General features: G+C 36.7%; 1 protein-coding gene across 7 annotated transcripts in view; it reads left to right on the forward strand.

Moving 5' to 3' along the window:
* MEMO1 (mediator of cell motility 1) overlaps window positions 1-17,174 on the forward strand; it is a 111,813-nt gene that overhangs the window by 32,508 nt on the left and 62,131 nt on the right. For all 7 annotated transcript variants that reach the window (XM_069493916.1, XM_069493918.1, XM_069493917.1 and 4 more), the window contains one exon: window positions 14,709-14,790. In XM_069493916.1, coding sequence (XP_069350017.1) covers window positions 14,709-14,790 — 82 coding nt within the window. The remainder of the gene's footprint in view (window positions 1-14,708; window positions 14,791-17,174) is intronic.

Below are 17,174 nucleotides of genomic sequence, written 5' to 3' on the forward strand. Positions count from 1 at the left end.
GCTAGAGTGCCGTGGCATCAGCCTAGCTCACAGCAACCTCAAACTCCTGGGCTTGAGCAATTCTACTGCCTCAGCCTCCCGAGTAGCTGGGACTACAGGCATGCACCACCATGCCCGGCTAATTTTTTTTCCTATATATTTTTAGTTGTCCAGCTAATTTCTTTCTATTTTTTTTTTTAGTAGAGACAGGGTCTCACTCTTGCTCAGGCCGGTCTTGAACTCCTGAGCTAAAACGATCCACCCGCCTCAGCCTCCCAAGTGCTAGGATTACAGGCGTGAGCCACCGTGCCTGGCCGAAAGGTGTAATTTCTTTAAAGTCAGTAAATTTTATAATATTTAAATTCCTATATATTTTTTCTCACTTTGGGAAAGAGATTCTTGGTGTCTACTCTCACTGACATGTTGATGTTTCTTAGTTTCTGATATAACGCGTGAGAGAAGCATAGAACGAAGGCTGACAGCGCAGTCATTCTTAGTAAAATGCAGACGTGGGATTTGTACTTATCTCTTTTAAGCATCAATATAAACAATTCTACCTCTTATTTTATTACAGTAACCTAGAATTACAGACATAATTGAGTTTACCCTCTTCATTTTACAGAAAAGAAAATTGAGACCCTTAAATTGAGGGCATTAGTGGGGAAGCTAGGACTAGAATCTAAATGTCTTGCCTCTTAGAGTAGTCAGCGTGATCTAGTAGGAGAGCCCTATAGTTCACTGTCAGACCAGCATGGCTCACAATCTTGACTTTGTCATTTACTAGCTGTCTGACCTTGAGGAAACTTCATTTTTTTTGGTTATTTGCAAGCTAGAGATAATAACTGTGTCATAGGATTATTGTGATTGTTAACCAACATTACATATTTTAAAGAACCCAGTAGCGTGGCTGGTATATCGTAGGTACAGTGTAAATTCTGGTTTTTCTTGTCCTCCCAGCTTGCAGTTTTTTCTGCCATATTGTTGCCTCCTTTATGAATTGAACATCAAGTGAGTATTTCTAAATTAGCTGAAAATAGTTATGCTTTTGTTGCAGTAGTTACGTTGTTCACAGTATTTGCTTAGCAACTTTTTCCTTAGTAGAATAAAAAAATTTGGTCCTTTCCTGAGTGTTCCTGGATGACAGTTTCTGAAGTTTAAATTGAAAAGATTTTACTTTTCATTCTGAAGTACTTTACCCAAAGTAACTTTTGTTATTATATCCCAACTTACTATAATTATTGAGTATTAATCACAAATGTTTTTAAATTATATCTTGTTTGTCATCAGGGTATAATGTAATCATGTTCATGCTTGTATTTTGCTACAGTAAACAGAATAGTTGAGAAAGGCCATAATTAATAGATGTTCAAAAGTTGCTTTGATGTCCTTAGAAGAAAGCTTTACTCCTAACACCAAATGCTAGTATTTTTAATTATTACTTTCTTTTTTAACATGGGATATTGACTTGAGTTCTATAGAGCTACCTTCAGGATTGTTAGCCTATAATATATGTTTAATGTGAATGTGTGGAGAAAGTCTTAGAGACTGTTTATCTTTCAAAATGTACTTTCAGATTGAGGTTGTTTGCTATCTATTTGGGTACAGTTATAGAAGCGTGTTATTAAATACTTGAATGTTGACTTTCCCATGACACTAATAGATGGCTTTCTTTGTTGTGAGGTATAAAAATATGATTGCTAATGCCTAAGGATATATTTCATTAGGTGAATTAATTGTCTTTGAAGTGTTGTAGACTTCAGAAGGGAGACCTACAGATGATGAAAAAGGATGCAGTTTTAACTGCCTTCAGTTTCTTTTTGTAGTAGCTTTCATTTGCTCTCTCCATTTTCTTGTAACTCAAGATCTTATCTGTATCTACTTGTAAACTCACCTTTTACCTCAAGCCACTGAAAAGTAATCTCTCTAAGGTTATTGATTTCTCATAGTCACCAGATCCATTGATTGACATTTTCTCTGTTCTCGTGTTCATTCATTACAGAGCATCAGATTCTGTTAATCTTCAGGATCTCATCTCTTTTGGTTTCCTTGTACTGTGTTTCCCCCTTTCTCTCTGGAGCTGGACCTCTTTTCTTTTCTTTATTGGCTCAACTTTTTACTTCCATGCCCAAGTGCCTCACTTTTTTTTTTTTTTTAAATAACTTTTGTACTGTCATTATCAGTTCATCCACATTCAGATGGCCGTTATGTTATCTGTTTTCTTGTAGTTACTACTTTAATTACATGACTCTGAAATCTGTTTCTGTCTTTGATCCCTTTTCCTGCACTTAAGGCTCTTACTCTTTACCAACTGGACATCTTCACCTGGTTACATTGTTTGTTGTCCCCTGCAACTTTCTGTGTGTCCAAAATCAAAGTCTTTATCTTAGAACAAACTTTATGTTGGTCCTTAATTTTGTCATTGATACTGGTATTATTATTCATCTAGCCCTCAATTTTATTCATTGTAGACTCACTCCCTTTCATTTTATTTAGGCACAAAGTTCTACTGTAACTTTGATTAACACAGTATGGGAAATACTGGCTTACAGAATTAAGGTTGGTTGAGTGGTTATGTATTTATTTAATTCATTTACAGAATCGGACTAAGTATACAGGGTTTTGGGAGGGGGTTCTTAGTTCTTTAATAAAAGTTTTGTGGTGGTTGTGGTTTACAAGAAGGTGCTAGTGGCATTGTCTAAGGACTTTTAAAGGTATTAGTGCCTGAGCATGGCTTGAGGCTCTCAAAACTTTTCTGGTATGATTTCTTGGGAATTGGAGAGGTACCACTTCAATCTGGGCAGCTTTTACATTAATGTGTTTGCATTGGCACTTCAGTCCAAAGAGACATAGGAAGGGTTTGGCAGAGTGGATACACATATACAAGGCAACTTTTATGTTTAACTGTGTCCCTTAGTTTCCATGCTTAGTTTTCCCTCCAAATTACCAATAGCAGAACTCCCTGGAAAACCTTTTATTGTGATGGCTGCTATGCCTGACTGACTACCTTTTTCTTTTTTGCATATCTGATATCTGGCATACACATTTCCCGTCTCTCAGTCTACATTGTGCATATTTTGTTCCTTGGAGAATTATAAAGAAAGATCTTAATAAAATGTTTCATGTCTTGACTGTTTTCTAGATCATTCTTTTCTAGAATGTTTCCACATTCTGTGATTCTATCAGAAATTTCGTGATGGATATCACACTTAGGGAAGTGAAGTAAAAGGGTCTTTTTTTGCCAATAGGGAAATTTTGTCAGATTGGTCCATACATATCTTAATTACTGTAATGTATATTTTATTGGTTAAAGAGCAGTTCTCAACAGTTTGGTTTTATCTATTTTAACCTAGATTGTTGTCTTAGGTTCACTAGTGATTTGCTGTTAGTTAGGGTTAGCATTTATAGGCTTTTTTTTTGTGTTAATAAACATATTCTACAACATCATTATTTATGATTTCCTAGTGTTCTATGACTGCACCATATTTTTACTACTTAATTTTTGGATAGGTATTACATGTACATAGTACAAAGTACAAAATATACAAAGAGCATACAGTGAAAAGTGAAGCTTCTTTCTTAGATCCCTTTTCAGGATATAGTCACTGTTATGCATTTCTTTTGTGTTTGTCCAGAGATATTCTACATGAATACTAACCAGTATATCATCATGTATGATATATATACATGCATTAAAATGCAACATATTATACCTTCTATTCTGTATCATGCTTTCTTTTTTTTCCCCTCGATTAAAAAACCTTCCATAGAGATTCCTAAAATTTTGCCTTATTGTTTTTCAGTTGCTTAATATTCTACTTTATGAATGTGACATAATTTGCTTACCTAATTTCTTTTTTAATGAACACTCAGATTGTTTCAGATCTTTTGTTCTAGTAGTTCATACATATGTAGTCATTACATATGTAATGACTCTTACTACATTTTATTTTGTATAGTCCACTGGGCTTGATCTACTTTTTCTTATCAAACCCTGGAGTGAAAGCTCTTACAAAGGAAGTCTGTATTATGCAGAATAGGGTAAGAATGTGGTAATGTGTACAAATTTGTTTTGTGGTAGAAATATATGAAAAAGGAAAATTGTAACTTTTTCCTTTATCTTAAGAAACCTATTCATTTTTGTAGCAATTACATGAGAATTATTAACATTGTATGGGAAGGGTTATCCTGATTATTTCCAATAAGGCAGACATGTTTTATTTTTCCACAGATTATGTTTTAGGATTCAGTACCAAATTGTTTGGATTACTAGTATCAACTGGCTGATTGTAACCCAAAAAAAGTAAAGAAAAAAGAAACAGGCTAGCTGCAATTGAAAGAAAGTAATGATTCCTGTTTAGATCTGTATTAAGGAAATATTGTTGACCCAACTTCAAGCATTTGTGTCACTTTAGGTGGTTGCTTTTTGTGACCTAGGTTCGTATCTCCTTCACAAGAGTACTTGGCTCTGTGTCAGATAAACATGGTGTACCTCCCTGAAGCTTCTGCTTAAATTGCAAATAGGGGCAAGAAGGAAGATTGGGGAGTTTTGAAATAAGCATGGATGTTGTCAGTTAGACTACAAAATTCTCATGAATTTTTGGACTACAACAAGATTTAAAAGAATTTTGAGTTTGAGTATCACCTAATTTCTAAAAATCTGAGTTTATTTTCTTTTGTCATCAGGGTTCTTTGAGTGGAAAAGCTGAAGAGGTATTATTAGAAATGCGAGTCTAAAAATACTATTAAAAATAAACTATGTATATTTTAAGAAACAATGGAGGTTACTTATGGCTTCAAAATAGCATGGAGGCAAAATTCATTCATTTATTTATTGCCGATTTATGGCGTATATGACTGGTTGTGAGAAATGTCAGTTATAAACCCTCCAGGAGTCTGTTACCTGCATTCACTGGGAATACAGTATGTGAAAACAAACTCCTTAAAGGCAGTGGGCCTCACATTTTAATGTGTATCAGAGTTACCTGGAGAACTTGTTAAAAATTCCTGGTTGCCATCCCCAGAGATGACGTGTCTCTGGGGTAAGACCTAGGGATCTTTCTTAAATGAACACATCAGGTGATTCTGGCCTGTAGACTACTTTTTAACTGTTACAGGAGTAAGAATTATGATTTCTGAAAGGATGAAAAGTCATACCCCATTAGTTAAAAAGATTTAATGGCAGGATCATGTAAAAATCTTCAGGATTGTGGGTAATTTAAAATAGCATAGTGCAGTGTAATACACTTGGTGTTTAAATTGACTACTTCTATAAAGACTAAGAGTAGTTGTTCCCTAAATATTAGTGATGGATAACTTGTGGCTGACAGAAGACTCAACGATCATGTTGCCTATTGCATGGTCCAAGTAGAAAATAAGTATCGTAGCAATCAAAATACGTTTTTCTTTCCCTTCCCCTTCCCTTCCCATTTTTCTTCCCTTCCCCTTCCCTTACCTTTTTCTTCCTTCCTTCTTTCTTTGTTTTTGAGCCAGGACTCACTCTGTTGCCTGGGCAAGAGTACAGTGGCATCATCATAGCTCACTGCAGTGACAAACTCCTAGCCTTAAGTGATCCTCCTGCTTCACCCTCCCCAAACAGGCGTGAGCCAATGTGCCAGCCCAAAATACCTTTTTCTTAGAATTTAAAATGGCTTTGATTAAAAAAAATGTCAAATATCATTGAATGGGACATTAGATTTTAATTTTTTATCAAATGGGGGCATGGGTTAAAGGAGTTAATCTTTTAAAATATTACTTTGAGGAGAGTATTGAGATTATGGTGAAATAGGCACTGTCGTGTATCATGCATGGTTATGAATGGATACAGTTTTGGATAACATTTTGAATATGTGTATCAAAATCTTGTAAAGGCTCATATTGACTTACATAGTAATTCCATTTCTGGAGAATCTCAAAAGAAAATAATTTTAAATATGCAAAAAGCTTTATAAACATAGATACATATTACAGAATTGTTTATATAGCAAAAATGCGTTAGAGACAACATAAACATATTAATGCTTAGGGAAGCAGTGATCTATTCACACAGTGAAATATTATTTAGCATAAAATGTCTTTGAAGAGTTTATAATATAGGGAAATGCTTATGTTATAATGTTATGTAAATTATTGTATGACATACAATAAAGGATTGTATATCATTTTAAAGACTAGAAGGAAATTCGGAAAATATTAATTATGGTGATTTTTATAATTATGGGATTGTGGCTTCCCCTTTCCTAATCTTTATTCCCCAAATTTCCTGTACTGAGCATGCTTTTTTATAATTAAAAATAGCAAACAAAAGTCAATATTTTGATCTTAAAAATAGTTTAGATAAGGCCGGGCGCGGTGGCTCACGCCTGTAATCCTAGCACTCTGGGAGGCCGAGGCGGGTGGATCGCTCAAGGTCAGGAGTTCGAGACCAGCCTGAGCAAGAGCGAGACCTCGTCTCTACTAAAAATAGAAAGAAATTATATGGACAACTAAAAATATATATATAGAAAAATTAGCCGGGCATAGTGGCACATGCCTGTAGCCCCAGCTACTCGGGAGGCTGAGGCAATAGGATCGCTTAAGCCCAGGAGTTTGAGGTTGCTGTGAGCTAGGCTGACGCCACAGCACTCACTCTAGCCTGGGCAACAAAGTGAGACTGTCTCAAAAAAAAAAAAAAAAAAAAGTTTAGATAAGATACTATAAGCAGGCATTGTCAAGATATTTAGTGGCAGGGGTAGGAAATTATAAACAGTGAATAGGGGTAGGTATGGAGAATCCAGATTAATGGACTGTTATGGGGATCAATGCTAAACCCATTTTCAGATTACAGTTTTATAAATGATCTGGAGGGAGAAGTAGTACACAGTGATCCTTCAAATTTGCAGTCCTTTTGGGTGTGAAATGCAATGGAATTGGTATTAATAAGTGGTCAGAAAAGTGGTAAGTGATTTCCAGTTGGCCAAATCTAAGGGTTGGTTGGTACACACTAAATATTCTTTATTGGCATGGTTAATTGCCCCGTGCAATTGTATTCTGAACTGCAGTTTAGCCAAAAATTTAAATAAATGAATGGATAATAATAAGGAATCCAGGATATTTGGATTTGACGTAACCTTTGTTGTTTATATTGAGGGGAACAATCAGTGTTCTTCACAGCAAGGACAAGGGCAAAGCTTTTTTTCAAAAAAAAAGAAAAATTAAAAAATGTTTTTTAGTTTGATATACTGCTTTTGGGTAGATTTTGGGTTGGACTCAATGTGACAATTCTTGTATTCCCTAGGGTGTTGTACCAAGGGCCTGCTATTTTCTTTCTTTTTTTTTTTTTTTTTTGAGACAGAGTCTCGCTTTGTTGCCCAGGCTAGAGTGAGTGCCGTGGCGTCAGCCTAGCTCACGGCAACCTCAGACTCCTGGGCTTAAGCGATCCTACTGCCTCAGCCTCCCGAGTAGCTGGGACTACAGGCATGCACCACCATGCCTGGCTAAGTTTTTCTATATATATTTTAGTTGGCCAGATAATTTCTTTCTATTTTTAGTAGAGACGGGGTCTCGCTCTTGCTCAGGCTGGTCTCGAACTCCTGACCTTGAGCGATCCACCCGCCTCGGCCTCCCAGAGTGCTAGGATTACAGGTGTGAGCCACCGCGCCCGGCCCGGGCCTGCTATTTTCTGTGTAAGGAGCACTATCATAGATACATAAAAACAATCAGCATCTCTTGAGATGTATCTGAAAATAAGGTACTAATTTTGTAAATAGCAGAGCAATAAATTCCAAGTATATGGTCATAGTAGGGCATTTGTAATGAGAGAAAGGATTTGGGGAAAACTGCTGAGGTGTTATTTATTTATTTTTAAAATTAGATGAGATTCAGTAGTTGATAAAGCCTCTCAGAAATACTTTTCATTGTAGTGAGAAGCAGTGGTTCCCAATTGCTGGTCTTTGAATTTTTCACCGTTCTTCATTGAAAAAATATTTATCAGAACATTGTAGTGAGTGAGGTTTTCATAGTGATACTATGTTTGATGGCTTTGAAGAGGTACATTTTCCCACTTTTTAACATTTCTGAAATTGAGATATGTTTTACATTCAATGGCAACTTAAAATCATAGTCGGTTGGAAAATAGTTCCTACTCCTGGCACATATGTGAACTTTGCAGTTAATGCTACTAGTATGACTATACAACTGCAGCCCATTGATGTTTCAGTCAACATACCATTTAAGGACCAATTATGGAAGACATACCATTCCTGGGTTGTCTTCTGAAACCTTCTGTTAGTTACATCTTCTGGTGACACCTTTTGGTAAGATCAAGAAAGGGATGGCATCAAGCCTGGGACAGTATATGTCAGTGGCTTGGAAGAAAGTCCCAGAGGCAATAGAGAAACCTTTTAAAAGAAATGTTGAATCACTAGTTCTCTTTAACAGAAGATGATATTATGGAAAAACAAGAATAACTAATGACTCTGAATTAAAAAAGCAATTTAGTGATCAGATTGTAAATGTGAAGAAAATTTTAAAAATACCGTATTTATTTTGATTTTTATTTATTTCTTAGTTTGATTTGAACATATTTCACAGAGTAATTAATAATGATATCCTAGGTGCCGACAGCTTACTTTTGTTTGGCTTTGTATTTTTTTGCTTCTGCCTTGTCTCTTGTTACTTTACCTTAACCATTCCTGAAATAAAGTTTATTATGCTAGTAGACAGGAATTACCTATATAAAGAATGAAAAAAAGCTGTGGCAATTGGCCATTCTTTGGTTTGAGCACTACTGGAGGGCTCCCCTATGGAAAAATGTCTCTCCTGCTAGCTTGTCCTGGTATCTACAATTTTTGTGTTTTAGCCGCTCTTTAGATTTAAGACATTGACAGTTACAAGCTCCATGAAGGCAGGTATCACATCTTCTTTATAGCTATAACTCCAGCAGCTATCCCACTTCCTGCCACATAAATAGTTGTTCTATAAATATTTATTCAGTTAACAAATGAAGGCAAATGTTACTTGTGACATTAAAACATTATTGGGCATAGTTAACCTTGTGATGTAATAGTTTATTAAATAGCTAGTAAAAAATAAGGATCTATGGTAATTGAAACACAGTTTAGATAAATTCTAGTAAAGGTAAGTGATAGGTCTAGAATGGTTCTCAGGCTCTTCAAAGTGTGTCCTCCTTCCCTCTCTTTTAGGAACCTTCTTCATGTCAGAAAGTTTCAAAATTTCCTACATGACAGTAGTTCTTTATTATCTATTGATGGATAAAATACATGATTAAGAAAAAGTAAAAGAAATTTCATGAACACTTTTAAATGAGTATGTATTTTTAATTCCTTATGAGTAGGTGATCTTATATTTATCTAGACATTTATTTCATCTCTAGATAAAGCTTGGTATACATATAGATTTGTGGAGTCCTCGGAGTCCAAGACCCTTTTTTGGCTGGCAACCATTGATCTAGACCGGTTGCTGGAATGTAGCCTGTAGGCCAGCAACATTGCCATCACCTGGAGGAACGTGTTAGAAATGCAGAATCCTAGTTGATCCTCTAGAACTAAGGAATCAGAAACAGCATTTTAACAAGATCATCAGGTTGTTCACATGCACATTTAGTTTGGGAAGAGTTTGTAAAACACATGACTTTTGTCCAGAGTGAGGAAGAGCAGGCTAAACTGAGACAGAAAACCAATTTGGCATAATTTGTTACCTTATTTTAGAATGACTCTGCTAATAGTTGCATAGGAATTCCTGAAAAGCAGGGGTGTGTGTTATGTGTGTATTTAGTGTCTCTGTGGTTTTGTCACTATGCAAATAAACTTGGGAAATGTTGTTTAGTTCAAGTGGGATTCAAATAGAAGTGTTACTGAATTTCCTATAGCACATTATTGTCTGCTTCTTGAGGAAATACCTTAGCATAGATCCTTTGGGAACCTATGTTTACTATTTTATCCAAAGAAGTAAGTGCTCATTTATTCCTCTAAGGGCAAGGACACACAAACATGTAGTAGTTTTGCTAGGATTTAACAATGCCTTTGCTTTTTCCATTTATCAGTGTGCCTTCAAATCTGGTGGTATTTGAAAAACAAAGCACGTATTCTATATCAACTTCATGTATCAAGGATACCACATTGCTAAGTATGAGCTAGTCTTTGTGGAAGAAGAACTCAAATTCACATTTTTACTTGGCACTTTATAGATTACTAAGCATCTATATGTAATAAATAGGTATGCTTAATTATCTTATTCAAAGCTAAGAGAGAAACTTAGAGTTTGGCTCTTAACCTTGAGCATCCTTATAAAGAAATTGGTCCTTTTACAGAAGGTAGTGATAAGAAAAATCTTGGTTTAGTGCTTAAAAACAGTGAAGTCAGTGGCATTAGAGTGGCTGAATTTAGAGATATTTTCTTTGCTTTTATCTGTTTTTCACATTTGTTTTGTAAAAGCTTCCTGTGTTGTGGAAATATTTAGAGAAGGGAATACACTCTGAAAATAGAGTATACTTACACAAACCTAGATGGTATAGTCTACCATATACCTAGGCTATATGGTATAGCATAGTGCTCCTAGGCTACAAGCCAGTACAACATATTACTATACTGAATACTGTAGGTAGTTGTAACACAGTGGTAAGTATTTGTCTATCTAAACACAGAAAAGGTACAATAAAAATACGGTTTTATAATCTTATGGGACCCCTGTTGCATTTGTGGTTCATTGTTGACCAAAATGTCATGATACAACGTGTGACTGTACTTAAGTTAATATGAAATTTATTAGTCAGCTAAAAATTTAATTTATTTTGAGAATAGGAACTACTTTTCCTTGAGTTAATACTGTGATTATTTTGTATAAGTTTTTTGGTAACTGTTCTTAAATTTTTAAGATAAACTACATAGTTTAATCACTGAATTAGGCTTTTTTTGGGTACTTTGGCAATTTAAAGATGGCTGTCCATTTTAAACTGACTTGTTTATGTGTAGGGTCCTAAGTATATACAGGAGAAGTAGCAAATCAGTAGATGCTTAATCTCAATGGATATTACTGAAATACAAATTTTAGAAAAACCCAAGGAATACCATTTCATATCTGTCAAACTGGCAAAAAGTAAAAATTCTGACATTATAAAATACTGGTAAGGATGTAGGAGAATGGGAACTTTTAACTATTGCTGTTGTTGGGGAAATACAATTAAAACCAAAATCTCCTGCTTCCCCCAGAAAACATCTCTTCAAAGGTAGAAAGGCAGGCCAGGTATGGTGGTTCTTGCCTGTAATCTCAGCACTTTGGGAAGGCCGAGGTGGAAGGATTGCTTCAAGTCAGTAGTTCAAGGCCAGCCTGGGCAACATAATGAGACCCTGTCTCCAGAAAAAATAGGAAAAATTAGCTGGGCGTGGTGGCACGGGCCTGTAGTCCCAGCTACTCAGGAGTTCAAGACAGGAGTTCAAGGCTGAGTTCAAGACAGGAGATCAAGCTGTGATCACGCCACTGCACTCCAGCCTAGGTAATAAAGACCCTGTCTCTTAAAAAAAAAAAAAGTAGAAAAAGGACAAAATTTTGTTATTGAGTAGGTTACTAAACCAGAATATGATGTGTATCATAGGCAATCTGCTGAAAGATTGCAAAGACCAAAAGAAGGCTCACCCTTATGTATAGGCAAGCCATTACATACATGTTCTTAAGGTAAACAATTAATAGTGCTCAAGAGGACTTGATAGCATCATTTGTCACACATAGCTTATCCTAAATTCACTTGGTAATTGGGGTGACCTTTTGTGTGAGCTAATTGGCTTTATCTAAAGGAAAAATAAACTCCTATCTTTATGATAGGAGGTAATTTTACAACTTGGAACCAGGTGGTCTGCTGAATTAGGTGCCCTGTCCTCCTGCAGAAACTGTGAGATGGGGTGCCACTCCCTTGATGACATATTTGAAAGAGATGGCTGCTAAGTCCTTGGATTGCTGGCTATAGACTTATTTAGCTTTAAAAAGGTTTACATACATCTCAGAGGGGTGGAGAAAGAATTTACAAGTTTTTTAAAGAAAGTGCTCTAAGGAAAGGGGGTGGGGGAGTACAGGTAGAACTAATCCTCTGATTTTTAGTTTTTACTTATATACTGTTGGGTAAATTGATGCAGCTACTTTAGTGGTCAGTTTAGCAATGTTGTAGTAGAGTGGAAGATATGTATACCCTATGATCTAGTACTTTAACTTCTGGGTAAATCCCAGAGAAGCTCTTAACAGATGTTCATAAAATACTCGAGTATATTAACAGTGAAACATTGGAAACAACCAAAATATCTGTGAATAGAAGAGTGAATAAACTTTGGTATATTTACAAAGTAGAACGCTGCATAGCATTGAAAATGAATGACTTAGAGCAACATGTATCAATGTGAATAATTTTTAAAAGCAAGTTGCAGAAGGATATGTACAGTATATTTAGATAACATTTAAAAACATACAGAACAATACCACATATTATATATACAGTAAAAGTATAATAGAATGATAAACACCAAAACCAGAAAGTGGTTACCTCTAAGGAGGGGAATGTATAAAGGAATCAGCAGGGGGTTCTTTTCTCTCCCTACCCTGACCTTCTCTCCCCTCCCCTCCCTTCTCTTCACCCTCTCCCCTCCCTCCTCTCTTTCCCCTCTCCCCTCTCCTTTTTCCTCTCTTTCTCTCCTTCTTTCCTTCTCCCGCCTGCCCCCAACTTTTTTTTTTTTGGGAGACAGTCTTGCTCTGTTGCCCAGGCTAGTAGAGTGTGGTGGCATCATCATAGCTCACGGCAACCTCAAATTTCTGGGCTTAAGTGATCCTCCTCCCACGTAGCTGGGACTACAGGTGCATGCCACTATGCCTGGCTGATTTTTCTATTTTATTCTGTAGAAATGGGGTCTCGATTTTGCTCACGCTGGTCTTGAACACCTGACCTCAAACAACCCTCCCGTCGTGCTAGGGTTACAGGTGTGTGCCACCACGCCAGCCTTCTTTTATTTCTTAAAAAAGGAAGATCTTAAGTAAATAAGGTAGAATGTTAAGATTTAACTTATTTAGACTGTGGGTACATGGATGTTATGTTATCTAAATTCTTTTGTAATGTTTAAATATTTAATGATAAACAGCTTTAAAAGAGAATGGGTGTTAAAAAAAGGAAAAAAGAGAGAATGGGTTGTAAGGGGGGAAGGAAATGAGGACATCTCTTCAAGAAAACTTGTAAAGGGGATGAGAGTAATGAGGAAGTTGCTGAAGTGTTAGTATTGCATATTTGCATGTTAACCGTAACCATCAGGTAAATAGGGACAAGTTGGTACAGGAGACTGGTTAGTTACAGTTAGGGGAGCAGAATCCTTGAGTAAGAAAAAAATAATTGGGATCCAGTGCAGAAATAGTGTGTTTGGCTTTTGATAGGAGCAAGGACAATTTGTTGAAACAGGAGAGAAAGCAGAGTAAGTGGTGGGAAGATGAAGTAGTTCTCTTCTGAATTTAAGGTGACTAACATCTAGGTTTGCTTGGGACTGAAAGATTTTCCAGGATTCAGGACTTTCAGTGCTAAAACTAGGAAAGCCCTGAGCAAACCAAGATGGTTGGCCGCCCTACTTCTTTTATATATTTTTTCTTTTTCTCCCTCTCAACCAGCTTTTCCCAACTCCAGGACGAACCAGGAAGTGAAGGCCTTTTTTTTTTTTTGGCTCGGGCTAGAGTATCTTGGCATCAGCCTATCTCACAGCAACCTCAAACTCTTGTGGCTGCCCTACTTCTGTTTGTTTTTCCTTGACAAAATGAAAAGCATTGCTTATCTCCTGGAAGTAAGAAGGGGATGAGGGAAGTATTTGAGGCTTAAGGTAAAAGGAGAACCTAGGAGGTAATTTTCTATCTTAAAGATGTGAGAGCAAATTCACGAGGTTAATGTGATAGGATTTCTGAGCATTTTTAGGGGTCTACTGACATTTATGGTTTTAATTTTAAAGTTGGTATAGTTGTATTTCTTTTCAGTCTCATTCAGCTGGTCAGGTGGAGGTACTGTGTTAAGTGGAAAGTTGGTTTTAAACTATGTTTTGACTATGATGGAAGTATAGAGCAGCAGAGGAGAGAGGCCACAGGCAAGGGGAATATGGTGATGGATTTTTGAGTTTCAGGCTGGATAAAAAGTGAAGAAAGAAAGAGTATGAAGGATAGTGGAAAAAGTTGTTGGAGTTCATTTCTGGGAGTGAACTGGGAAAAGAGGAAGTGAAGAGAGTGCTTGAAATTGAGATTTTTGAGGTAACTAGTTACCGATTATCGATTTGTTCATGGGACTAGGGGGCTCGTGTGGGATGGAAGAAAAGATCACTGTGGGAGTGATTACCTCTGTGGATGTCATTTCAGTGATTAAGGCAGGTGTTCGTGCTCTGAAATATATTGACTCAATTATTTCCTCTTCATGTACTTAGTCTTCTGCCTCCTGTTTTATTTTGTTTAAATACCGCCTCAAATTATAAATCACATTGTTGCCCTGGAATGAAAATGATTGTAAATCAATAAATAAATGGATAAAAGCAAATTTTGTTTAATTAGTACTCAGCCTCCTATGGCTTGCTAGAGGTTGATAAGTTCAAACATTAACATCCAAACTGACGCTCTTATTGCCCATAAGCTATTTTAGTCCCACATAGGTTCAGTGATGGCTTTGTGTCATGTATGGTTGGTTATCTGTGGTACATCGTTTTGCTGACTCTAATTTTGCTCATTTCTTTTTATAGGACCGCAGCTGAATGCACAGCTAGAAGGTTGGCTTTCACAAGTACAGTCTACAAAAAGACCTGCTAGAGCCATTATTGCACCGTAAGTTTTAAGAGTCTTTACCTAAAATCTTTCATATGTTTATTATTAATAAAAAATGAGTATCTATAGGTTGAACCAAAAATTAAAAACTAAATGCTATATTGAGCTGAAGAAATTGCATTCAGTAATTTGCACTTTAACTCAAGGATAAAGGAATTGGCCACCTTATTTCCTCTTATGCAGTAATTTCAAAATTTATTTTTGGCAATAAAACTGACCTTTCAAGAAGAGGTTTGGGGCTGGGCTCGGTGGCTTATGCCTGTAATTCTAGCACTCTGGGAGACCAAGGCGAGAGGATCGCTTGAGGTGAGGAGTTTGAGACCAAGCCCGAGCAAGGGCAAGACCCTGTCTCTACCAAAAATGGAAAAAATTAGCTGGGGGTGATGGTACACGCCTGTAGTCCCAGCTACTCAGGAGACTGAGGCAGAAGGATTGCTTGAGCCCAGGAGTTTGAGGTTGCAGTGAGCTATGATGATGCCACTGCACTTTAGCGTGGGCAACAGAGCGAGACTCTGTCTCAAAAAAAAAAAAAAAAAAAAAAAAGGATTGTTTACATCAGGTAAACTTGGTGTAATCCAGATAATTTTTAGCTTACAATGAAAAAGATATATTAAGCATAATGTGGTACAATGTGGAGTAGCAAACATATTTGGGGAAGGGTAGATTTTTTTTTTTTAATTGAGAAAATCTGTGGGGTTTTTTTTTTTTGTCTTTGATAGAGAGTTTGTTTGCTTTTTAGAAATACAAGCTCCTGTATACACAGTTAATGATGTGTGTCTCGGAATGATATGAATTTAGTTAATTTTGAATTGGTTTCTAGTACTAGTCTTCAAAACATACTGTGTTAAGGACATGTTAACAATTTTTATGAGAACAGTAAAGTTGGGGAGTCTGTGCCATTCCTTTCACAGCGTCTTATATGTGACTTCTTTTTGGTTAAGGTTGGTGCTCTGATAAATAATAAATAGTGATGATAACCACTTATTAAATAATCAATATGAAAATTAAATGAGTAAATAAACGTAAAGAGCCTAGATTAATGTTTGGCAATAAGAAGTATTCTATTAATTGTAGGTGTTCTATGTGCCAGGTATTTTGTTAAATACCTAAGTTATATAATACAATTTGGTCTCATTTAGTAGATGCAGGAGGCTGACTTCACCACTTACAAGCCATGTGACATGCAAGTTATTTTATCTCTTGTACCTTCATCTCGTCGTCGTTGGTAAAGATGAGATGAAGTTTTTTTTGTTTGTTTTTTGTTTTGAGACACAGTGTCGCTCTGTTGCCCGGGCTAGAGTGCCATGGCGTCAGCTTAGCTCACAGCAACCTCAAACTCCTGGGCTCAAGCGATCCTCCTGCCTCAGCCTCCCGAGTAGCTGGGACTACAGGCATGTGCCACCATGCCCGGCTAATTTTTCCTATATATTTTTAGTTGTCCAGATAATTTCTTTCTATTTTTTTAGTAGAGACAGGGTCTTGCTCTTGCTCAGGCTGGTCTCGAACTCCTGAGCTCAAACAATCCGCCCGCCTCGGCCTCCCAGAGTGCTAGGATTACGGGCATGAGCCACTTGCGCCTGGCCAAAATGAAGTTTTTAATGCCATTTTTAATAAAAGATTAAATATGCCAATCTTTATAAAACTTTCAGCAAAATGATTTGCTGTTATTTATTTAGTCATTCAGCAAATATGTGCCAGGTAAAGGCTGGGTGCTCTTCTTAGTGCTGCTTTCTGAATAAATCAAAATCATTATTCTTGTGGTATTTGCATTTTGGTACTTAGGGAAGATGGGCAGTAAACAATGAAATGATTATATTCTGTGTCAGGTGCTGATGGGTGCTAAGAAAAAGAAAGCAGACAGAGGACTGAGTGATAATGTGGGTAGGGAGTTGCTATTTTATATAGGATAGTAAGAAAAGACTTCCTGGTAAAGTAACATTTACATCTGAAAGATGTGAGAAGTTGTTTGGATACACTGGGGGAGAGGGTTTCAGGTTGAGGAACTAAGCATACTCCCTGGGGCAGGAGTATGCTTAGTGTTTGAGGAAAAGCAAGGAGGCCAGTGCAGCTGGAGCTGCATGTACAAGGGGAAGAGTAGATGAGACAGGTGGTAGAGGGCTTTGTAGGCTGTCATAAGGACTTCAATTTTTATTCTGGGTGATGTGGTAAGTTGTGGCAAGTTTTGAGCTGTAGAGGGCTATAATCTGATTTATGTTTGAAAAGGATTGTTCTTGTTGCTGTATGGACATTATATTTTGTGGGAACAGGGAAGTCCAGTTTAGTAGGCTTATTTTTACAGTATTTCAGAAAAGAGATGATATAGTGGCTTGGACTGGGGACTTGAGGTTGAGGTGATGAGAAGCAGTGTGTTCTGGATATGTTTC

This window comes from Eulemur rufifrons, chromosome 19, assembly GCF_041146395.1.
Source record: "Eulemur rufifrons isolate Redbay chromosome 19, OSU_ERuf_1, whole genome shotgun sequence".
Lineage (NCBI taxonomy): Eukaryota > Metazoa > Chordata > Mammalia > Primates > Lemuridae > Eulemur > Eulemur rufifrons.